Here is a 25,479-nt window from a genome sequence, read left to right as displayed (position 1 = left end):
ATAATAATGGAATGAAAGTCAAAGTTCCACACAGAACAAATCCAATGCAGCGATTTACTGTATCCATCTGATCCAAAGGTCGGCTAGTCTTCGTTACATCAACAGATTTGAAGAGTAATGTTTCAAGTCTAGTTAGTTAACACCCTTGAAGCCATACAACTGTATAATCTAGTGTTGCTTTTACATCCTGTTTCTAATCAGTTGTGGTGAGAGGCAGCAGACTAGATGTCTACAGATAGCTTTAACACACTGCCTAAGCTTAAAGGAAAATACAACAAACGATACTGTTGACACAGGTTAACCCTTGACCTGAATGAATCTAGGGCTAAAGGTTTACTGTCTTCAGAGGATTAACTCCCCTACCGGTGAAACAATTTCCATGTTTGTCTCTGTGCAAACTCAAAAGTACTGTAAAGCACTAGCATCCTTTTAAACACCGTAGTATGGGTTGTTGACTACAGACATGAAAAAAAAGGCATTGCTCAAGGCCTAAAAACGGGACATGAATGCATTAGCATTTAATGCTCTCTCCAGCCTTCATTGTTGTCTCCATCTTTGGCGGAGTTTCTCAGCACATCTCATCTTAGTGGAACTGTGTTTCTAGGTCTCTCCCCTCCAGCCCTGGCCTGTCGCCTGTCCTCATACACCCTCCTGTGCCATGCGATACTCAAACACACTGCCCCTCTCAGAGAAGTTGTCATTGAAGCGCCTGCGCTTTTTAAGGAGTCTTCCATCCCCAGCTGTTTGCTTGTCCTCCTCACCATATCCACCTCCACCAGGTGTGTACAGGCAAAACATATCCTGCAACACAGAAACACACAGATGGACAGTTTGGTAATCAACACATACTCAGAACAAAAGACAAGACGAGTACAATGCAAGAACACCAACAGGCCCATACAGATGTGCCACACAAACAAACTCTGACAGCCATGACAGTCTAGTCTCACCCCGGGTTCCAGGCTCACAGTGGTCTTGGCCCCCAGGTTGAGAACCCTTCCATCTGCTCTGTGGAGCTGGTTCAGGCCTGATGCCCCACAGTCACCCCCTAAGAGAGAGAACAGAATACAACAAACCATAGAAGATGTTATGACTAGAAGACATGGCGGTACAAAACAACAGACAGCTACTCAATCAAAACTACACAGACATTATCATACTAAATAAGGTCATTGGAGAGGTCATAGGTGAGAGATTACCATGGAGACCATAGGGTCGGGTGGAGCGCCTCTCTGTCAGAACTGACAGGACCACCTTATTCCTGAACAGGAGCTTCCGGATCACCCCGTCGCCCCCACGGTACTCCCCTGCACCCCCCGAGCCGGGCCGCAGGGAGAAGTGCTCCAGAACCACAGGGTACCTGAGAATCAGATCAACAGGACAGAAGAAATGATTGCTAGCCAACTAGGTTAAAGACAACTACAATGGAACTGAATGTTAAGGCATTGCCTTTCTCACTGTAGAAGGTTAAAGCCTCTATTATAAATCCTCCACCCACCTCTTCTCCAGAATCTCTGGGTCGGTGATACGTGTGTTAGTCATGTGACTGTGGACACCACTCCGCCCAGTCCAGCCTGGACCAGCACCTGCTCCCCCGGCAACCGTCTCGTAGTAACCGCTCCCCTCGCTACCGAAAGTCACATTGTTCATGCAGCCCTGAGTGAGTGAGAAGAAACGAGAGAGGGAGGGCTGGTAACACTCAAATCTGCTCCATCTGGAACTGTAGCAGGACTCTCCAGTCGCAGGACTCTCCAGTAGCAGCTCTCTCTCCTACCTGTGAGGCAGCGCAGACCTCGAAGGCACGGAAGATGACATCAACCACCCGCTGTGACGTCAGCACATTCCCCCCCACCACAGCGGCATTCTGGGAAGGCTGAAGAATGGAGCCGCTGGGAATGATGACCTTGATTGGAGTGAGACAGCCCTGAGAGACAGTGGTTTAATTAATACATTCTCCATATAGAGACACTGTTTCACATATCATAATAATAATAATAATAATAATAATAATAAGTTGCCACATTCTGCATTCAGTGCAGACATGTCATTAGAAGTGATCATATCACCTAAAGGACAACTCTTCCATACAAAAGAAACCTAGAGCTGTTGGTATACTGAGCCCAAACTTCAATGTTGCAGTATCCATGATCCCCCACCAGAGGTCCTAGCATATGTTTCCCATTACTGACTTTGTTCTGTGGTAGATTGAGAATGTGAACGGTGTCTGACCTGGTTGAGGGGGATGTCTTGGCCCACCATGCAGCGCAGGCAGTAGATGAGGGCAGAGAAGGTGATGGCACGAGGGGCGTTGCAGTTCCCCCACACCTCTGTCCCCGTCCCTGTGAAGTCAAACACTGCACTGCCCTGGGAGGGACGATAGCGAGATACAGGGATAGAGAGAACGAGAGAGAGAGAGAGAGAGGGATCAAGGGATAGAGAACGAGGGATAAAGAGAATGAGAGAGAGAGAGAACGAGAGATAGAGAGAACGAGAGAGAGGGATAGAGGGAACAAGAAAGGAGCAGTAATGTTGATTAACATTAACAGTAGTTTTTGCCCAGTCTTGATGGTGGGTAGCACACTGGTTGCCAGATCTGTCTATTTCAACCAACACTTCTCTCGTATTCGTAGGCCTGACAAACACGAAAGAGCAAGAGGAGTTTGCTCCAGTACAAACAGATTTGGCGCCCCAGCCATGCTAGATGGGCAGTATTAGATCTCCACCCACCTCGTTCTCATTAATCTGGACCCGCAATCTGATTGGTGTTCCATCGTCCATGAAGTCCTCTGCCTCCACCTCCAAGGAGCCCGTCTGTTTCTGCCGGCAACGGGCAAACTCTTTCAACATGTCTCTCACCGCCAGCTCTGCATTGGTCTGGAATCACACACACACCTGAACAGGAATGCTGACCACTCCATTTATAATGTGATATGATGACCTTAGAATCCAAATAAAGCTAATACAATACAGCCCAACTGAAAGAAGCATCTCACAGTGACGTCCTCTCACCTGGATGTACCCCATGTAGGCCTGCACCACAGCCAGCCCATAGCTGTCAATCAGCTCCCCCACCAGTGTGCTCCCTCGCTGATTGGCTGCCACTTGAGCTCGCAGGTCTGACAGGTTGTCATGGAGATTGCGAGTCCCAGAGCAGTCTGGGTACTGAGCCGGAGCCATGAGAGCTTCCGTTACAGCTGACAAAGGAGGAGAAAGAAATAAAGAGAGAGAGAAAGAAATAAAGAGAGAGAGAGAGAAATAAAGAGAGAGAGAGAGAGAGATCAGTACAATGCCATGGAAACGTTATTTCAAAACAGATTCCTGGAGTGCTTTGAATTCCTAGGATTTAAGCGAGTCAGACAAGTCTCATGGTGTGTTTAGTGAATCTCAACATATCCTATTGTGACTATAGCTTTACACTGAAAGCCACTGCTACCAACATCTCCTGGCTACAACACATTATACAGCCAACTGATAACAACACACTATCTCAATGGTGCCAAGCAGATATTATAACATATTGGCTCTCCCTTTCACAAGGGTTCCTCTCTGTAGAATTTCCTCACCCTCCTCCTGGAAGACTCCAGCAGTGACCAGTTTGAAGGAGGTGAAGACAGCACCCTCCTGCTGCAGGGAGGTGGAGTGGGGGGGCATGGAGCCCGGGGTAATCCCCCCGATGTCTGCATGGTGCCCCCTACTGGCCACAAAGAACACTGGCCCACTCACACCACTCCTGAACACCTGAGAGGGACAGAGAGCGCGATATATAGTGATAAGGGGCTCTAGGCCCCCACAACCCGGGCTCCAGGCCCCCGACTCCACCTCATGTTTCTAGGGACTAATCAGTGAAACTCACCGGTGTGATGACAGTGAGGTCAGGGAGGTGACTGCCTCCTGCACATGGATGGTTACTCAGAATCACATCACCCTCTTTAATGATGCTCCCTATGGATTTGATCTGTAGATGACAAGGATAGAAATAAGGAAAACGGGACAGAGAGACATGACAATATACTCTTCCTGGCTTAGTGTGAGAATGTCTCCAATTCCCCAAATACTTGCTTAGTATGTTTTGCAGACTTTGAATAGATTGTTAAAGCAGTGAATTGTCATGTTTGAATAGATTGTTAAAGCAGTGAATTGTCCTGCTTGCAGTGATCGTCCAGACCTGGTACTGGACGGTCTCCTGCATGGCTCCCAGGTGAACAGGGATGTGTGGTGCGTTGGACACCAGGCCTCCGTCAGGACCAAACACAGCGCAGGAAAAGTCCAGACGCTCCTTGATGTTGGTGGAGATGGAGGTTCTCTGGAGCACTCTGCCCATCTGTTCTGTAGATGCATGAGACGATGGGGCATTTAATGGAGATTTCAGGGAAAACTTACAGTGGTGGTTTGCTGTTTTCAGTTAGTTACCTTTCTGTTACTTAAATGGCAATGGTACAGTTGAAGTTGGAAGTTTACATACACTTAGGTCATTAAAACCCATTTATCAACCACTCCACAAATTTCTTGTTAACAAACTATAGTTCTGGCAAGTCGGTTAGGACATCTACTTTGTGCATGACAAGAAATTTTCCAACAATTGTTTACAGGCAGATTATTTCACTTATAATTCACTGTATCACAGTGGGTCAGAAGTTTACATACACTAAGTTGACTGTGCCTTTAAACAGCTTGGAAAATGACAGAAAATGATGTCATGGATTTAGAAGCTTGGAGGTGTACCTGTATATGTATTTCAAGGCCTACCTTCAAACTCAGTGCCACTTTGCTTGACATCATGGGAAATCAAAAGAAATCAGCCAAGACCTCAAAACAGTTTTTTGTAGACCTCCACAATTCTGGTTCATCCTTGGGAGCAATTTCCAAACGTCTGAAGGTACAACGTTTATCTGTACAGTCGTGGCCAAGAGTTTTGAGAATGACACAAATATTACTTTTCACAAAGTCTGTTGCCTCAGTTTGTATGATATTTGCATATACTCCAGAATGTTATGAAGAGTGATCATATGAATTGCAATGAATTGCAAAGTCCCTCTTTGCCATGCAAATGAACTGAATCCCCCCAAAATATTTCCACTGCATTTCAGCCCTGCCACAAAAGGACCAGCTGACATCATGTCAGTGATTCTCTCGCTAACACAGGTGTGTGTTGCCGAGGACAAGGCTGGAGATCACTCTGTCATGCTGGTTGAGTTCGAATAACAGACTGGAATCTTCAAAAAGGAGGGTGGTGCTTGGAATCATTGTTCTTCGTCTGTCAACCAAGGTTACCTGCAAGGAAACACGTGTCGTCATTATTGCTTTGCACAAAAAGGGCTTCACAGGCAAGGATATTGCTGCCAGTAAGACTGCACCTAAATCAACCATTTATCGGATCATCAAGAACTTCAAAGACAGCGGTTCAATTGTTGTGAAGAAGGCTTCAGGGCGCCCAAGAAAGTCCAGCAAGCGCCAGGACCGTCTCCTAAAGTTGATTCAGCTGTGGGATCGGGGCACCTCCAGTACAGAGCTTGCACCAGGAATGGCAGCAGGCAGGTGTGAGTGCATCTGCACGCACAGTGAGGCAAAGACTTTTGGATGATGGCCTGGTGTCAAGAAGGGCAGCAAAGAAGCCACTTCTCTCCAGGAAAAACATCAGGGACAGACTGCAAAAGGTACAGGGATTGGACTGCTGAGGACTGGGGTAAAGTCATTTTCTCTGATGAATCCCCTTTCCGATTGTTTGGGGCATCTGGAAAAAAGCTTGTCCGGAGAAGACAAGGTGAGCGCTACCATCAGTCCTGTGTCATGCCAACAGTAAAGCATCCTGACACCATTCATGTGTGGGGTTGCTTCTCAGCCAAGGGAGTGGGCTTACTCACAATGTTGCCTAAGAACACAGCCATGAATAAAGAATGGTACCAACACATTCTCCGAGAGCAACTTCTCCCAACCATCCAGGAACAGTTTGGTGACGAACAACACCTTTTCCAGCATGATGGAGCACCTTGCCGTAAGACAAAAGTGATAACTAAGTGGCTCGGGGAACAAAACATCAATATTTTGGGTCCATGGCCAGGAAACTCCCCAGACCTCAATCCCATTGAGAACTTGCGGTCAATCCTCAAGAGGAGGGTGGACAAACAAAACCCCACAAATTCTGACACACTCCAAGCATTGATTATGCAAGAATGGGCTGACATCAGTCAGGATGTGGCCCAGAAGTTAATTGACAGCATGCCAGGGAGGATTGCAGAAGTCTTGAAAAAGAAGGGTCAAAACTGTAGATATTGACTCTTTGCATCAACTTCATGTAATTGTCAATAAAAGCCTTATGCTTATGAAATGCTTATAATTATAATTTTACTTCAGTATTCCATAGTAACATCTGACAAAAATATCTAAAGACACTGAGGCAGCAAACTTTGTGGAAATTAATATTTGTGTCATTCTCAAAACCTTTGGCCACGACTGTACAAACAATAGTACGCAAGTATAAATGCCATGGGACCACGCAGCCGTTATACCGCTCAGGAAGGAGACGCGTTCTGTCTCCTAGAGACTTTGGTGCGAAAAGTGCAAATCAATCCCAGAATAACAGCAAAGGACCTTGTGAAGATGCTGGAGGAAACAGGTACAAAAGTATCTGTATCCACAGTAAAACGAGTCCTATATTGACATAACCTGAAAGGTTGCTCAGCAAGGAAGAAGCCGCTGCTCCAAAACGCCATAAAAAAGGCAGACTACGGTTTGCAACTGCACATGGGGACAAAGACTTTTTGGAGAAATTTCCTCTGGTCTGATGAAACAAAAATAGAACTGTTTGGCCATAATGACCATTGTTATGTTTGGAGGGAAAAAGGGGGCTTGCAAGCCGAAGAACACCATCCCAACCGTGAAGCACGGGGGTGGCAGCATCATGTTGTGGGGGTGCTTTGCTGCTGGAGGGACTGCTGCACTTCACAAAATAGATGGCATCATGAAGATGGAAAATTACGTGGATATACTGAAGCAACATCTCAAGACATCAGTCAGGAAGTTAAAGCTTGGTCGCAAATGGGTCTACCAAATGGACAATGACCCCAAGCATACTTCCAAAGTTGTGGCAAAATGGCTTAAGGACAACAAAGTCAAGGTATTGGAGTGGCCATCACAAAGCCCTGACCTCACCCAACTTATTGTGGGAAGCCTGTGGAAGGCTACTCGAAACGTTTGACCCAAGTTAAACAATTTAAAGGCAATGCTACCAAATACTAATTGAGTGTATGTAAACTTATGACCCACTGAGAATGTGATGAAAGAAATAAAAGCTGAAATAAATCAATCACTCTCTACTATTATTCAGACATTTCACATTCTTAAAATAAAGTGGTGATCCTAACTGACCTAAGACAGGGAATTGTTACTTGGATTAAATGTCAGGAATTGTGACAAACTGAGTTTAAATGTATTTGGCTAAGGCGTATAAACTTCCGACTTCAACTGTAAATGGCAATGATTTTCTCCATGACAAGCTTGACACTCCCTAACCCTCATTCTTCTGCATCCTCGACTCCCATCCATTTCCCTCTCAGCTATCCACCCGTTATCCTCTATCCGTTTTCATATTATCCTCTTCATCTTTCCCATCCCCCTCCCTCGGTCCCTCCTCCCTGGGTACTAACGGACCTGCAATGCTCATGAAGCGATGGGAGAAGATGGACAGCTGCACAGTGTTGAGTTCAGTTCCCAGGAGGCAGTGTGGGTCGGAGCCCACAGCGATGCACACATCCCCCCCCTCTGTCAGATGGGCCACACAGCTGGGCTCCACCAGGATGGTGCTGGGAGGAAACAACCCAATGACAGCGTCTAAAACAGTACTTACAGAGGACATTACTCTGGTCTATAGCAGTGGTTCTCAATCCTGGTCCTGAGGACCCAAAGGGGCAAACAAAATATGTTTTTGCTCTAGCACTACATCCCTGATTCAAATCATCAAAGCCTGATGAAGAGTTGATGATCAGGTGTGTCGTGCCCAGGGCAAAAACAAACATGGTCACCCCTTTAGGTCCCCAGGACCAGGATTGAGAACCACCGGGCTATAGAATGCCAGCATAATCGAACCCAACGGGTGTAATTCAGTGGCTATTTTAGGCTTGAACACTAATCTGAATTTAGTATTTGCAATGTCATTATTTGTAAATACTCCAAGGTAGCCTTGTCCCTTCTCCCTTCCTGACACTTAAGTGATACAGCATGACAAATACACACCTGTTCTTGTCTATGATGATGGCTGGACCGGGGATATTGTGGTCACATGGCAACTCCTCCCACAGGTAAACACTTGTATCCAGGTAACCATCCTCAAAGTAACACTTGGTTATCTTAGGGATGGAAATTAGGATATATTTGTGAGGTTCCCAGGATGGAGCCATACATTAAATATACAGTAATACTACTTGTTACTCACATAAAAGGAGACTGTATTCACAGCCCCGTAAACACAGGTTAAAAAAGTGACATTACTTTGAGATGTACAGTAAGGAAACCGTGCTTGTGATGATTTGTGACCCTCCAAATACTAATCTCTTTACCGTAGTGGCTTTGAGAATTCCAGATCCCATCTTGGTGTTGGTCACAGATTTGATTCCGGACTTCCCAGAGCCCCTGACTCTGATGTCATCCACCATGATTGGCCGGTCTGGGATGGTGAAGCCAAACTCCTGCAGGTAGCTGGGAAGGAGAGAGGGAGGGAGGGGTAGAGAGGGAACAAGAGGGCTCCGTGAGATGGTTGTAGATGTAAGATCATTGGTTGTTATCATGAAGGAACATTAAGGAGTGAGGGGAAAGGTTCATGTGCTCACCGCTTAGTGAAGGCACTACGGAAGTCCCCTGACTTACAAGACCGAGAGTTGCCGGGGTAACCTGTGGCTGTCACCATAAGAGCACAGTCTGTTTTCTCGTAACGCAGGTGGAGGAAAACCTCAGTGGTTATCTGAGAGCTGAGAGAGAAAGAGAGACAAGAAAGCATTGGTTCCTTCTTAATTATAACCGGTGGTTTGAGCCCTGAATGCTGATTGGCTTAAAGCTGTGGTATATCAGACTGTATACCACCGTTATGACCCAAAATGACTTTTCACTGTTTTAATTACATTGGTAACCAGTTTATAATAGCAATAAGGCATCTCAGGGGTTTGTGGTATATGGCCAATACACCACGGCTAAAGGCTGTATCAAGGCACTCTGCATAGCGTCGTGCATAAGAACAGCCCTTAACCGTGGTATATTGGCCATATACCACACTTCCTCGGGACATATTTCTTAATTATAGAACCCAGACGATTGAAACGAGGGTGTGTGTGTGTGTGTGTGTGAGTGCTCATGTGTCTGACCTGCTGAAGCCGCGGTCTCTCAGGGTCTCTGTACAACGCTGGGTCAGCTGCTCCACCCTGTGGTCCAGCTCAGAGAAGGAGCGAGGGTTGTACTGCAGAGAGCATGGCTCTTGGACCTCCTCCACCACATCAGCCAGCGCCAGGCCGTAGGCCGACAACACACCACTGTACCTGGGAGGGAGAGATGTTTATTGAAAAATAAAATAGTACTTGTGTAACACCTAAAGAGAAGAAGGAGGAACATTGATTGAGTTTTATTTAATCAAGTGCTGAGCGATTAACCAATTTATTTATTTTTTGTTATTAAACAACTAACTGACCGACGTCGTTTCAATTACTTGAATTCAATTTAGTTTGGGGTCTTTTGTGAGCCCAACATGCCGCTTCTCTAGAGAGAAATCAAATCATTCACAATATATTTTAATATTTTATTGAAACTGAAGTCGAAAAGGGATGTTTTTTCTTCGAACTGACTTTAAAAAGCATTAATCTCTCAGCACTCATTTCATCTAAGGGTGAGACAAGGGAAATGTACCTAACGCTAACTTATACACTATAATACACAGCGTCTAGTGAAAGTCTACACACTCCTTGCAGTCTTCACATTTTGCTGCCTTATCTAAAAAGGGATTCAATTACATTTTTTTTCTTCTAGAGAGATATACACAACCTACTACACATTTACAAAGTGAAAGAAAGTTATAGATAACAAACAATAAAGAAACAAAGATGTTTTGATTGTGTAGGTCTTCACAGCCCAGAGCTGACACTAGGTGAAAGCACCTTCGGCAGCCATTACAGCTGTGAATAATTGAATAAGATTCACTCGCACTTGACTTTTCCCCTTACTAGCACTGACTGTTAGCTACTTTATTGAGGAAAATGTACTTTATTATGACTTTATTATGACTACTTTATTATGACTGAGGTTGTCCCACCTAGCTGAATGCCCTAAATCTCTCTGGATAAGAGCGTCTGCTAAATTACTAAAATGTAAATGTAAAATGTACAGTAACGAATCAAACTGTCAAATGACATCGCGAAAGGAACCAACAACCTCCTAGGCACCCGTTTTCCCTGGCCAAACACAAGCCTAGAATTTTCATGCCAGCCTCTCTAGCTCACCCTCACTTTCTCCTTCTCCACCTGTCCCTCCTTGGAATACACAACCACCTGTGTACAAAACTCACTCCCTACTCAGACATGTGTAGACAGGAAACAGGACTCCCTACTCAGACATGTGTAGACAGGAAACAGGACTCCCTACTCAGACATGTGTAGACAGGAAACAGGACTCCCTACTCAGACATGTGTAGACAGGAAACAGGACTCCCTACTCAGACATGTGTAAGACAGGAAACAGGACTCCCTACTCAGACATGTGTAAGACAGGAAACAGGACTCCCTACTCAGACATGTGTAAGACAGGAAACAGGACTCCCTACTCAGACATGTGTAAGACAGGAAACAGGACTCCCTACTCAGACATGTGTAAGACAGAAAACAGGACTCACTTGTGAATGAAGACGGTCTTCATACCTAAAGCTTGTGCGATGGCACACGCATGTTGCCCACCTGCTCCACCGAAACATGCCAACACATGCTGAGAGGTGTCATGACCCTTAGCCTACACAGAAAGACAGAGAGAGCAAGCGATAGGGGGAGAGAGAGCGAGAGTCTTTGGAAAAGGCAGCAAAAACTTCTGTTCAACATGGAATTATCAGCAACATCAGAGCACTGCTGTAGTCTAAGAAACAACTCCACTGCTGTAGTCTAACAACAAACTCTGCTGCTTATTTTGAATGTGAAAATGGGACTAATTCAAGTATTTCAACTAATGTCTAATGAAACACCATACTACACAAAAAAAACATCAATATAATCCCTCCCATCAATACCTGTGTCAGTGCTCTGATGGGACGACACATGGCTTCGTTGGCCACTCTGATAAAACCCATAGCAACTTCCTCCATGCTCATCTCTGATTTGCTGCCCATGACCCTGCTGCTGTTTGAATGGGCGCTTCCGTTGGCGCTGCTCTGGGATTGGTTGGTGTAGAGGAAGTGGTTAATCTCGCGGGTGAGCTGTTGGAAGTGCTCCATGGTTTCCTCGCTGGACAGAGGCTCGTCCTCTCCAGGACCAAAGATCCTGGGGAAGTAGGAGGGGAGCAGGCGGCCCAGAGCCAGGTTGGCATCCGTCACAGTCAGAGGACCACCTATGAAGAACATATAGGAATACCTGGACATTACATCAGGCCTTTGACCACAACTCACAGATTGATGTCTTCTCTGTAGTATTACCAAACCATAAGTGTTCAGAATATAGGCAATGCTATAAATAGCACACTTCCACATCAGGAGTCATACCATACCAACAGTAGCAGGAGAAAACTAAATGGTTTTGTAGGTTACTACAGTACTTCACTTGAGCTGTATCCAGAGCTGTTACATAATCTCACATTTCTGTTGGAATTTGGGAGTTATTCCAACTTTTTTAAGCCTTCCCCCCCAGCCACACCATCTTTCTACAGATGGGGTAGGGAAAAGGGACCAGGGAGGAAAAAGCTTTGGTCGTACAGATGTTAAAATGTCTGTACATTTTAATTTAACTGAGTGGAAAGGATTAAGGATAGAAATCTGTACCAGGGAGAAAAAGGGTAACAGCTCTATTCAACGGAGAAAAGGAGAGGGAAGAAGAGGAGCATGTGTGTGAGACAGAGAGAGGGACAGAGAGAGGGACAGAGAGAGGGACGGGGTGGGGGGCATTATTCCTACCCTTTCTGTAGCAGGCTGGTCCTGGATGGGCACCAGCTGACTCTGGACCCACAACAAACATCCCTGACCTGGGAACAAAGAGGGTAGATTTGTGGGGTCACGACTATAATGTCACATTTCCCTCCCTGTAGACTGACTGGACTAGATTGACTTCCACCACATACACAGTCATTCCCTGTGGAAGTCATACATTGCCATACAATGTTTGTCTAATGGGTTCCTAGGTAGTAACTGTGGGTTAATGGTTTAGCTATGGCAGAACAGTCTGAGCATAAATCACAAACACGAGAAAATAGATATTATACTTCCCAGACCTCCAAGCAACAGACTATGTAAACATACAGTATGCTGAAAGTCCATATTCATACTATGTGTGAACCTGTTGTCCTGACTGACCTGAAGAAGAGGCGGGAGCCACCGCCTGCTGCTACGGTGTTGATGTCTAGCTGTGGGGCCTGCAGGGTGACGCCAGCTGTGGTGGCCTCAAACACGTGCTCATAGTGACCCGCGTAGCGACTCACATCTGTAGACGTGCCTAAAGGGGGCACAGAGTAGCCCAGAGTAGCTGTTAGGGGCACAGTGTAAAAGAGCCCAAGTTTCCCTAAATGATGGAATGCTAGGACTTCCTCAGCCCAGTATTAGTGAATAATGTGAGATTTAGTAATCAAGGGCTTCAAAGAAGCCTTTGTCTAACATCCATCAGTACCATTCCTGCTTCCTGCTATGATTGTTTCCTTTTAAACCCTTAAGTTCACACCTCTCTCTCTTCTCAAAGTCAGCAACCCTTTAAGGCGTCTGCATGCTTCCCAGCCAAAACAGTTTGGAAGAGTTTTGTGATGTTTTCGTTCGTTTTGGACTTCGGTAAGGGTTTTTTCAGCTGTTCAGGCACACAATTTTTTTCCCGGGAGGCAAGCCGAAGTCGGTAGCGATACAAATTATTCTATGTTTAAGATAATGACTAAAGTATTCCACCCTGAAACCATATAATTGTATGAAATGTGTTAGAGTCATAATCCAATAATGTGTGTGACTAGACTTTTTAAGACTAGGCCATTGTGTTACTATTTTCTCAATATGGGCAGGGTATAGTTGAGACATTCAAGGACAACTGAATTGTCGACTTGTGATAACGGGGAAATTAATAACTGGAAAGAGGCCTCCCCACACTAGGGAGGTGAAAAACTGTTAGAAATGGCTTGCAGAAGATGATGAAACACGTTGCAGAAGTGTGATAAACAATGTATGTGAACTTTGGAAAAATACAGCCCACCTAAAGAGAGGTGGAGATTCTACTGATGTGAGTTCATTTGTGTGTGTGTGCTACAAAAATATTCTGTTCTCATTTTGAAGACAGAGTGTCCTCTGAATAAAGGACTGATCTATTGCAGACTGGGACTTTGTCTAGTTCTTCATTAACCAGAGCCTTACAAATCTTGAGTGATAGTTGAGTTCAACCATTGAGATAGCTAAATTCTCGTGATAGGTAGTCAAAGTCTATTTGTTGATGATTGGTCAACAGTAGGGATTCTTCAATAAAGTATTTGTTGTCATTCAACTCATTTTCATGCAAATGTTTTCATTGAGAAATACTGCAACAAACATTTTAGATGTAAAAATGCGCGACTAAGATCCTCGGCAAAAAGGTCAAAATGTATCACCGATTTCGTGAGTCATCTTCGAATAATTCTGACTCTTTGCTAGGAAGTGTATACTGGCTACGGAGTCTCAAAATGGACAAACAGTAGTATTTGTGCTTTTTTCTCATTTTTCATGCGAAGGTCTTTTAAGGGATTATGCGAGTACACTCGTTCAGTTCATCTAGACAACTTCAGCTAGCCACCAACTGAACAGAAGCATGCTGACGCCTTTACCCTCTTCCCCTGTCCTCATGCTATATAGGCTGCATATGGCCCCTCCACCCCTTTAGCCGTTTCCTTCTTTTCCATTGTGCCCCCCCACTACATCCTGTGCTCCTCCTCACCCCCCATGTCGAACCCAATGACGGGCTTGTTCTCTGTCTGGCTGTAGGAGGTGATGGCGTAGCCCACCACCCCCCCCGCGGGCCCAGACAGCACAGCCCGGGACCCACAGAACTGCTCCATGGGGGTGAGACCGCCATCAGACTGCATGAAGAGAACACTCACACCCTACAGTTGAGAGAGAGGCGGAGGGAGTACAGGAGGTTGAGAGAGGCAGTCTTTTCAAGGTGTGTAGCTATACAGAATGTAAAGCTACACAAGAGTATGATCTCTCTGCACACCTATGAGTGCTCAGTAAATACAGCTACACAACATTATGTTAACATAACAAAACACATTTATTTACAAAAACACTGACTAACCTCCAGTCCACCTCTGAAGCCAGAGGTGAAGCCTTTCAAGTACTGGCGGATTTTAGGTGTGAGGTAGGCATCGGCGCATACGGTGTACCCGCGTGGCACTGCCCTCACCATGGGCATGACCTCACTGGACAGGGACACTTGGGTGAAACCCAGCCTGCGCGCTAATGACCCAACAGCCTTCTCATGGGCAGACCACCTGACATACAGAGAGAGAGACTTCTCACATCAGATTCATTCCATTATGTTCCTGTCCAACATATGAAGTCAGCAAAAAAATAAACATCCCTTTTTCAAGACCCTGTCTTTCAAAGATCATTCGAAAAAAATCTAAATAACTTCACAGATCTTCATTGTAAAGGGTTTAAACACTGTTTCCCATGCTTGTTCAATGAACCATAAACAATTCATGAACATGCATCTGTGGAACGGTCGTTAAGACACTAACAGCTTACAGACGGTAGGCAATAAAGGTCACAGTTATGAAAACTTAGGACACTAAAGAGCCCTTTCTACTGACTCTGAAAAACACCAAAAGAAAGATGCCTAGGGTCCCTGCTCATCTACGTGAACGTGATTTAGGCATGCTGCAAGGAGGCATGAGGACTGCAGATGTGGCCAGGGCAATAAATTGCAATGTCCGTACTGTGATACACCTAAGACAGCGCTACAGGGAGAGGATGACAGCTGATCATCCTCGCAGTGGCAGACCACGTATAAAAACACCTGCACAGTATCGGTACATCCGAACATCACACCTGCGGGACAGGTACAGAATAGCAACAACAACTGCCCGAGATACACCAGGAACGCACAATCCCTCCATCAGTGCTCAGACTGTCCACAATAGGTTGAGAGAGGCTGGACTGAGGGCTTGTAGGTATGTTGTAAGGCAGGTCCTCACCAGACACCACCAGCAACAACGTCGCCTATGGGCACAAACCCACTGTTGCTGGACCAGACAGGACTGGCAAAAAGTGCTCTTCACTGATGAGTTGCGGTTTTGTCTCACCAGGGGTGATGGTCGGATTTGCGTTTATCGTCGAAGGAATGATCGTTACACCGGGGCCTTTACTCTGGAACGGGATTGATTTGGAGGTAGAGGGTCCATCATGGTCTGGGGCGGTGTGTCACAGCATCATCGGACTGAGCTTGTTGTCATTGCAGGCAATCTCAACGGCGTACGTTACAGGGAAGACATCCTCCTTGGCCAGCGAAGAGCCCGGATCTCAATCCCATTGAGAACGTCTGGGACCTGTTGGATCGGAGGGTGAGGGCTAGGGCTGTTCCCCCCAGAAATGTCCAGGAACTTGCAGGTGCCTTGTTGGAAGAGTGAGGTAATATCTCACAGCAAGAACGGGCAAATCTGGTGCAGTCCATGAGGAGAAGATGCACTGCAGTACTTAATGCAGCTGGTGGCCACACCAGATACTGACTGTTACTTTTGATTTTGAACCCCCCTTTGTTCAGGGACACATTATTCCATTTCTGTTATTCACATGTCTGTGGAAGTTGTTCAGTTTCTGTCTCAGCTGTTGAATCTTTTTATGTTCATACAAATATTTACACATGTTAACTTTGCTGAAACTAAACGCAGTTGACAGTGAGAGGACGTTTCTGTTTTTGCTGAGTTTAGTACTGTGAGGCAAACTGCAAAGTTGACTCATTAACTCATACAGTATTTTCTTGAAAAGCCTTTCAGTGCTCTCCCTCCTGTTGAAAGGTTGTGTGTTCTGTGGTTATCAGACCTGGCATTAAGCCAGACAGTTCTGAAGGTGCCTTTACAATGTACTTACATCCAGCGACTTTAAATTACTTTACAGTTTGAAACGGAGTAGAAGGAACCCTGTAAATCAACAAATGAGAACTCCCAGAATGGATATAACAACGGAGAGAAACTCAACTTTCGAGATGGCAGGAGAAAAAGCGCAGTGAAGGAGAAGAGGGCCAGTCTTCCTCTACCCTTCTCAGACTGACTGTTCATGACCTTCCACATCTACTACAGTGATCTAACACCAAGAAAAACAGGTAATCTGACACCAGGCACACACAACAACAATCTTTAAAGATAGTAAACTGGGAGAAACTCTTGCTGTCTGGGTTGGCAAGTATACTGACGTGTAGGAGTGTAGCAGCAGAACAGCCAGGCTGTGGATCCCCCGGGACAGGACTCCTCTCAGATCGTCCTCCACACGCTGCATGTCCAGCTCACGCCACACCTCCAGGGAGTCCCCTGTACTGCCTGGAGGACACAGGGCAGAGGTAAGGGACAGGTATATGTGTATGTGTGGATGCAAATGATTAACCCAAGCAGTTACCACTCAAACCTGTCATAAACTTGACATACAGGAGGTAATAGTCCTGTGGGAAATTTGCATCTGAAAATTATATATGTTGAAAAAGCTCTCCTTGTCAGTCATTGCCTGTGCCTCAGTAGGAGCAGGAAACATATCCATATCATTTCCATATCTTGCAGGATATGGTCAAGAATACTGCACTCTCTGTGTTAAAATTTGTGTAATAATTAGTTTATTGTAAAATGGGTATTGTAATAGACTAAATGGTAAAAGACCCAATGCAGCTGTTTTTATCTCAATAGTAAAAAATAAACAAAAATAGCTTCTTAGCATAGAACAATTTCTCAAGAAGGAATTTTACTAAGACTATCTGGGAGTGGTTTGAGTGGGGAGGGAAAAACTGAAATTGTGCTGTTATTGGCAGGCCACAATTACATCTCACCCAAACAGGCAAACATTTCAGGCTGTCTTTTCAAACAGATCTTACACTAAATCTTCCCTTTCACAGTATTATTCCAACCTCACATTCCAACCTGTTTTCACTTTGTCATTATGGGTTATTGTGTGTAGATTGAGGGGGAAATATTATTTAATCAACTTTAGAATTAGGCTGTAATGTAACAAAATGTGGAAAAAGTCAGGGGATCTGAATACTTTGAATGCACTGTGTGGTGGAGTCTGTGTAGCTGAAGGCCTGCATGTTATTGAGTTACTCCTGTGTAGTGCTGTTACCTGTGACAATACGCTTGGGTTCTTTCCTGGGTAGCTGGCAGCCATCTTGTCTAAGGACAACCCTCTCATCAACCTCAATGACCTCATCATACAGCACGTCTGGAACAGCCACCTCCTGTCTCACACACACACACACAAAGAGCGTTAAGTTACTCTAACTTGCAAATAATCTAGACTCCCAACTTTATAATTTTAATAAAACAACTCAGTATTGACTATCCATGATGGAAGTTGTTATTGGGTAAGAGCTGGCTGTCCTAGAAAAGGAAAAGTTGGGAAATGGTATTAGTCATCACTTACATATAAACCTTAGGACCTCCAACTAAAATGATCAGAGGGCAGGGTCTGCTCCCAAAGGTGCAAAGCTGTTGCAATATCATTGGATATATGCTAGGTCAGTATGTCACTCGGACCAACAGTAGAACACAGGTCTGGGGACAAACTCCAAGACCAACCCCCATGCGTGTACCTATCCTCCCATTAACTGCCCATGAAACAGTTTTTCTGAGACAGCTGCATGTTCCGTGTCTGCACTGAGTGTTTGTTTATGCACATGTATCTATGCATGTTTTTCATTATATGCTGCCACACATCTTCCACTAAGCACAAGGTGTATTAATTTAGTCCCTGTTGTGTCCCTCCCAACCCCTTAGCGCTCCCTGACAGGCCCACCTGTCCCTGCTAACAGAATGTAGATCATGTCTGTACTGTGAGCCCAGCAGGAGATGGGAGGGTGCAGCTGTAGTTCCAACAGGTCTCACACAGACCTACTGAGGAGCAGTGATACACTCCAGATGTGCACCCTTACACTCCCATTACAACACAACTAAACACGTTTACACAGTAGAACAATGTCAAAGTATTCATTGAAGAAACAGAGACAATTGTGAGCTCTGCCTCTCAAACCCTTGATGCAATAAATTAGGGACTTTATCTGAAGCAGTATTAGATCCTAATTTAAAGAATCACTTACTACCTTTGTAGGCTTAGTATAAACTTGTTGTGAAAGAGTCTACCTAAACATTACTGAATCATTTGAAACGCTTCAATGATAAGAGTACATTATTCCATTACCAAGCAACATAGTGGAAAAGTGCCGACTGCCACTTGCGTATAGTATAAATCAGCTCTCAGTTAACCGTCCCATTAGCACGGCCGGTATGGAATTGTTCAAGTGAGCATTCATTCATTCATCAATACATTAGTGTCAGACTCCGAGAAGGCAGGACAGGACCCCCACCTCACCACCCCAAACAAAGGGCCCTCAAAGCGAAAACTCTATTGTGCGATAGCATCAACCCAGTCTCCATTCCATAGAGAAGCACTAACCAAATCGAAGAGCTTTGGCCGGGCCTGGGTGCCAATATGCAACAGATCCTTGAACCCCTTTGTGACCAGGAGGGCAGTCCGCTCTCCCTGCCTCTCCAGCAGGGCATTGGTCGCCACTGTGGTGCCCATCCTGATCCAGCCAATCAGGGATGTCTCCACAGGCTGTTCCCTGGGAAATGCCTGCCCAGTCTCCTGTGAACATAGCAGGATGTAGTGGGGGGGGGTTAGAGAGGATCACACATTAAGCACTGGTTTACCTCGTCTGCTGACGTCATGTCTGATCTCAGCTTGTCACAAGCTTTAACTAAAACTACTCTTCCTGCTCTCTTAATTTCTCCATAAACTACCTCTCTCTCATCTGTCTATTCCTTAGTCCTTTAATTCCTCTCCCCGTCTCTCCAGAGTTCCGTCTCACCTCCGCCAGAACCCTGCGGATCCCCTCAGTTGGAGCGTCTTTGTAGTTCTGGGGGTCGTGGGACAGCAGTTTCAGGACCCTTTCCCGGCCGTCAGGTAATCGGGCAAAGACGTCGGTGAAAGTACCACCACGGTCGATAGCAAAGTCAAACTTCCCTTCAGTCTCTGTCATCCTGAAGAAATGAAGGATGGACAGAGAACTGCTGCTCCTGAAATCCTGGACAAAACTACTCACTCAAGATGCAGTAATCTGGTTTCTGGAGAGATAGAGATATTTACAGTACCAGTCAAAAGTTTGGAGTTTTTTTTTTTTACTATTTTCTACATTGTTTAATAATAGTGAAGACATCACTATGTGATAACACGTGTGGAATCATGTAGTTAAAGTGTTAAATCAAAATCTATTTTATATGTTAGATTCTTCAAAGTAGCCACCCTTTGCCTTGACAGCTTTTCACACTCTTGGCATTCTCTCAACCAGCTTCATGAGGTAGTCACCTGGAATTAATTTCAATTAACAGGTGTGCCTTGTTAAAAAGTTAATTTGTGGAATTGATTTCCTTCTTAATGCGTTTGAGCCAATCAGTTGTGTTGTGACATGGTAAGGGTGGAATAAAGAAGATAGCCCTATTTGGTAAAAGACCAAATCCATATTACGGCAAGGACAGCTCAAATAAGTAACTGTTCAGAGGAGACTGTGTGAATCAGACCTTCATGGCTGAATTGCTGCAAAGAAACCACTACTAATGGACACTAATAAGAAGAAGAGACGTGCTTGGGCCAAGAAATACGAGCAATGGACATTAGACCAGTTGAAGTCTATCCTTTGGTCTGATGAGTCCAAATTTTTTATTTTTGGTTCCAACCGCCGTGTCTTTGTGAGACGCGGAGTAGGTGAACGGATGATTTCTGCATGTGTGGTTCCCACTGTGAAGCATGGAGGAGGAGGTGGTGTGATGGAGCTTTGTTGGTGACACTGTCTGTGAACTATTTAGAATTTATGGCACACTTAACCAGAATGGCTACCACAGCATTCTGCAGTGATACGCCATCCCATCTGGTTTGCGCTTTGTTTTCGACAGGACAATGACCCAAAACACTCCTCCAGGCTGTGTAAGGGCTATTTGACCAAGAAGGAGAGTGATGGAGAGCTGCATCAGAAGACCTGGCCTCAAACCAATTGAGATGGTTTGGGATGAGTGGGACCACAGAGTGAAGGAAAAGCAGCCTACAAGTGCTCACTCAGCATTCTAAGTGAAGCTGGTTGAGAGAATGCCAAGAGTGTGCAAAGCTGTTATCAAGACAAAGGGTGGCTACTTTGAAGAATCTAAAATATATTTAGATTTGTTTAACACTTTTTTGGTTACTACATGATTCCATGTGTTATTTCATGGTTTTGATGTCTTCAGTGGTTCCACTACTGCATGTGCCACAGCAAATATATACCATATGCTACCAGAAGATTTGAAGACATAAGTGCACTTAATAGTGGTTTTGCACATATTACTATATTATAGCCCCTTATGTATATTATGTGTTTACTAGACTACGCCGAGAAAGCGCTAACTGGAGAACAGTCTGGTGAGGACGGATGCAGTTTGTATCGCAGGCATGCAGTCTTTATCAATCGGCAATATTGTGCACTATTCTATTCATACAGAAAACTGTCATGAGCAATACATTTGACTAAATCAATGCAGCAATTACTATATTATTATCCTAATTGCTTTGGTCATAAATGACGGATTTCCAAATGTATGTAGGTCGTTCATTAGTCACTGATCCACGAGCGACCACTTTGTACTGCCGGTGTAGTGGTAGGTTGGCATGGCTTTAATACATTTTTCTCGGTCAGTTTTTAAAAGTTGAGTGGGTAATTTTCCGATCTTTAGGGCTACTTACGAGTCTTCTTGCTCTGGGTTTATCACTGATGATCCGATGTGTCGCAAATCCTTGCCAGTCGTCTATCGTCCTTTGCCGTTCTCCTTCCTCCCTCTCACCTCAATGCTGGAGATCTCTGCTCTGGTTACCAAAGTCAGTATGGTTTCTAATTTACTAAAGACTACACTCCACCCCTTTGCCTTCGGGCTCTACTTATTCGACATGGCGGTCCGCAAACAAACGTTTAGGCTACGTGCATGTGTAACAGGGTTATATTGGTGATTCCCCTTGCCACTTTATTGTTAAGCCAATGGGTTTTTGGTTTGAGTTTGTTTTGCCTTCACCTACTCAACATGGCATCTTATTGGCTGGTTTGCGTAGCTTGCTTACGAGGGGGGATGTTCCAGTTAGAATCGTCCCAGTGAACAAGCACCAAACCAGCGTGCGTGAATGCAGAGTTGGATGGTGAGACGTGCATTGCATGACGTGCAATTTTGTGTCGTTCTTATCAGAATAAAGCTACATGACTGGTGCTACATGTTGGAGTTCCGTGTCGATGACTGATTGAACACAACGCAAGACGAGTACTGTTACAGTGGTGCCGTGACCGTTCTTCTGGATCGGATCATCCTTCGCTGGATTTCCATCTCAGAACTTCGCCGTGGGTGCCGTTGAAGAATCAGATAAGACGTTGCTGGTGCAGTTTATGGCGATATCGCATTTCGCCACAAGAGGGCGCCACTAGAACGTTTTATTATCGAAATTGATTAACTTTTGTGTTACTTGTTTAATTGCAATTCTAATGTAAGTAGGGTGAGTTTTACCAGAGTTTTACCAGTGTACTAGATATAGGTTAGATTTTGACGTGAGGTTTAAAATATATATATATACATGTTTTGCTATTTACATTTTTATTAGGGTGTTGATTTCCCATTGTTAAAATGGAAGGTGTTGGGAGAGGTAGGGGTTTCCTGTCATTTAATCTGTCACCATCTGTTGGTAGGGGTTCAGCCAAAATTCCAGTTACTTCTACACCTATGCCCAAACTGGAGGGTTTTGATGATAGGTTACCCATGGACACGCCCAAGGATGTGTATGAAAGAGTTTTGCCAAATACAGGGAGTGGGGAGGTCTCCATGGATTTGATAGCAGACATAGTACAGCAGATTGGTCATTCCATTGGGGAGAACATTGCCTCCTGTTTGGAGTCAAAGGCAATTGTTGGGCATGTTGGGGACAATGTTATGGGGAGTGTATGCAGCTCGAGGGGTATGGATGTGTCAGGCCTGAACCTGGTATTGAAGTCTGATATCAGGGAACCGGTGTACTTTCGGGGGGATGGCTCTGAAAAGTGCACAGTGCATGAGTGGGAGGATATGGTAATGGTTTACATGCGTAAGAGGGGCGTGTCTGTGATGGATCAAGCAGTTGAGGTTATGGGCAGGCTTATGGGAAGGGCCCGCGATGTTGTTAAAGTTGGCATACGCAGCAATCCCTCCATTGATTTATCTAAAGGCCCGAGTCCCATCTTTGACATACTGGAACAACATTTTAGTGACACTGTTTTTTCAAGCATGCCCCTTGCTGACTTTTATGCCACATTACCTCTGACTGATGAACAACCATTTGAATATTGGCTCAGACTGAACAGGGCTATGGGGGTTGCTGAAGATTGTCTAAAGAGACAAGGAAAAAGTGTTGAAGACCCATCTCGTGAGCTCACAGTCATGTTTATCAGACATTGCCCTAATGCTGAACTGTCGCTTATCTTTAAGTGCAAGCCATTACAGCAGTGGACTGCTGCAGATGTTCATGAGAGGCTGGATGAATACAGGAGGGAGCGGAGGTACTCTCACTTATCTAAGTTGACCCCAGCCATCGCAACAATGAAGCAGGAAGTTGGTGCTGTCATGCCGATCACCATGCCTGCTGTGAGAACCCACATGGAAGTACCCAATACGTTGCCTGACCCAGCCCAGACTATTCAGGGCTCAGCTGAGCCGATGGAACGTATCCTTGCAATGCTGGAGCGTGTGCTGGAGCAGAGGCCACAACAGTCTGACCATAAGTTCCAAAAAGGGAATAGGAGCAAAGTGAAGTCTAATGGGCCATGTAACGTGTGTGGGGATGCTGGACATGATACTTACTTTCACTGCAGGGCCAATCACCTCTGCTTTCTTTGTCATGTAGCTGGCCACGCACGCTCTCAGTGCCCCAAGGCCGCAGCTCTGAGCACAGCTGGTGGAGTCCCTACAGTAATCACTGCTCAGCTTCCGGAAAACTAGTAGGCCTGCATGTAGAAGGGGAGAGTGTTGGGCCTTTTGTAGAGTCCCCATCAGTGAGAGCTGTTGATTTGGAGTCTGTATATAAAAGTGTTTGTGACGAAATGGAGACTGAGAAGAGTATCATAATGCAGAACACACAGAGACTTACCCCGTATGATGATTTATTCTATGCCAAGGTGTTAATAGGAGGAGAAGTAGAAGTGAGAGCTATGCTTGACAGTGGATCCATGGCTTGTACCTTGAGCTCTAGGGTCTTACCTGAACTGTTGCATGCAGGAGTGTTGAAAAGTCCATCATTGAGTCCTACAGAGGTAGTCTTGGTTGGTTGTGGTGGGTTGAAGACGAGGCCTTTGGGAGTATGTGAGCTGGAGATGGAGGTGTACGGATGTAGAGTTGCTGTGCCTACACTGGTGGTGGAAGGCCAGAGTGATGACCTCATCTTGGGCAGCAATCTCCTAAAGCACTTGATTCGCCACCTGAAGACGGATGGAGATCTCTGGAAGAGGGTTTATACTCCTGTGTGTGACGGGGGTGAGGAGAGCAAGCTAATCGATATGATGGCTAATGTGGAGAGATGGAGAGACAGTGAAGTACCTGACAAAGTTGGAACTGTGAGACTAAAAGGGGCTGTGACTCTAGAGCCTATGCAGGAGCACTTAGTCTGGGGCAGACTACGAAACACTCAGAATCTATCTGCTGGCAGTGCTGTTGTCATTGAGCCCAGCAGTTCAAGGTCAACACCAAGGTCAATACTGGTAGGGAGGACAGTAGCTCTATTGCGGGGGGGATGGGTGGCTCCCTGTTAAGAGTGATAAACCCTTCTCAGAAGACAGTGACATTGAGACGAAACGCCACTTTAGCCGATGTCTTTCCTTGCATGGCTCTAGATGACTTTGACTGTTCGTGTGTGAATGATGATTGATCAGCAGCTTTCCAGCAGCAAGTGCAGAGAACGGCTGATATACTCACTGACTGCCAAGATGACTTGACACTGACTGACGGTTCCAGCCAACTTCACGATACTGACGGACCTGACAGTTCAAGCGATCCTGAGGTCTTACGTGACTTAGGTTTGACTGATATTGATGTCTCCTCCTGTCAAGCGTCTCCTGCTGGTAAGAAGAAACTCATCCAGCTCATAGCTAAGTACCAGTCTATTTTTTCCAGGCACAAGTTGGATTGTGGAAAAGCTTCCGGATGTCTTCACCGCATTCAACTGAGTGACGAGAAACCCTTTCGGATGCCCTACCGACGCCTTTCACCAAATAATTATGAGAAGCTCAAACAAGCATTGAATGAGATGGAAGAACGTGATATCATAAGGAAGTCAAGTAGTGAGTTCGCCTCTCCCCTTGTCCTTGTATGGAAGAAGTCTGGAGACCTGAGACTCTGTACTGATATTCGTTTGCTCAATGCTCGCACCATCAAAGACGCCCACCCACTCCCTCACCAGGCTGACGCGCTGGCTGCGTTAGGTGGAAATGCCTTTTTCCTCGACAATGGACCTTACCTCTGGCTACTACAATGTGGAAGTGCATGAGGATGACCGGAGATTCACAGCTTTTACGTCACCATTTGGATTGTACGAATACAATCGAATGCCACAGGGGTTATCTAATAGTCCGGCAACCTTTATGAGGATGATGCTAAACATCTTTGGGGATCAGAACTTTCTTAGCCTGCTGTGTTACCTTGACGATGTCTTGGTCTATGCGCCCACTGAAGATCTGGCTATACAGCGCCTGGAAATGGTTTTTGAGCGTCTCAAGGCTCACAACCTGAAGTTGGCGCCAAAAAAGTGTAACTTTCTGCAGAGGTCTGTGAAGTTTCTGGGGCATATCATTAGTGCGGATGGTGTAGCTACAGACCCTGAGAAGGTGAGGGCCATTACAGGAGTAACAGAAGCTGATCTGATGAAAGATGGCACTGACATTCCATCTCAGAAGAAATTGAGGTCATTCCTTGGGATGGTGGTGTATTATCAACAGTTCATTGAAGGTTGCTCGACCATTGCAAAGCCTCTCTTTGGATTGACTACTGGACACAAGGCTCCACGCTGGAAAAAGAAGCGAAGCTCAC

General features: G+C 45.4%; 1 protein-coding gene across 3 annotated transcripts; it reads right to left on the bottom strand.

The window, feature by feature from the left end:
- Positions 1–40: 40 nt before the first annotated feature.
- On the bottom strand, positions 41–21,397 carry oplah (5-oxoprolinase, ATP-hydrolysing). 3 transcript variants are annotated; one of them, XM_036934937.1, is made up of 27 exons: positions 21,137–21,397; positions 19,236–19,407; positions 18,821–19,012; positions 17,492–17,606; positions 16,581–16,704; positions 14,466–14,661; positions 14,106–14,271; positions 12,521–12,659; positions 12,125–12,192; positions 11,249–11,565; positions 10,865–10,977; positions 9,351–9,521; positions 8,823–8,960; positions 8,553–8,691; positions 8,230–8,342; positions 7,648–7,799; positions 4,166–4,326; positions 3,854–3,955; positions 3,564–3,738; positions 3,010–3,194; positions 2,728–2,874; positions 2,230–2,364; positions 1,775–1,924; positions 1,499–1,656; positions 1,200–1,360; positions 951–1,048; positions 41–801 (listed from the first exon to the last, which is right to left on the bottom strand). In XM_036934937.1, exons 2-27 carry the CDS (start codon positions 19,404–19,406, stop codon positions 640–642), a joined length of 3,948 nt encoding a protein of 1,315 aa, XP_036790832.1. In that variant the 5' UTR covers position 19,407; positions 21,137–21,397; the 3' UTR covers positions 41–639. The 3 variants fall into 3 exon arrangements, with proteins under 3 accessions (XP_036790832.1, XP_036790830.1, XP_036790833.1); XM_036934935.1 differs by having other exon boundaries at positions 19,236–19,491; positions 21,137–21,396; XM_036934938.1 differs by lacking the exon at positions 19,236–19,407 and having other exon boundaries at positions 21,137–21,396.
- Between the last annotated feature and the right edge of the window lie 4,082 nt (positions 21,398–25,479).

The sequence above is a fragment of the Oncorhynchus mykiss genome, chromosome 11 (assembly GCF_013265735.2).
Source record: "Oncorhynchus mykiss isolate Arlee chromosome 11, USDA_OmykA_1.1, whole genome shotgun sequence".
NCBI classification, from domain to species: Eukaryota; Metazoa; Chordata; class Actinopteri; order Salmoniformes; family Salmonidae; genus Oncorhynchus; species Oncorhynchus mykiss.
This window is presented reverse-complemented; position numbering and strand designations above follow the sequence as displayed.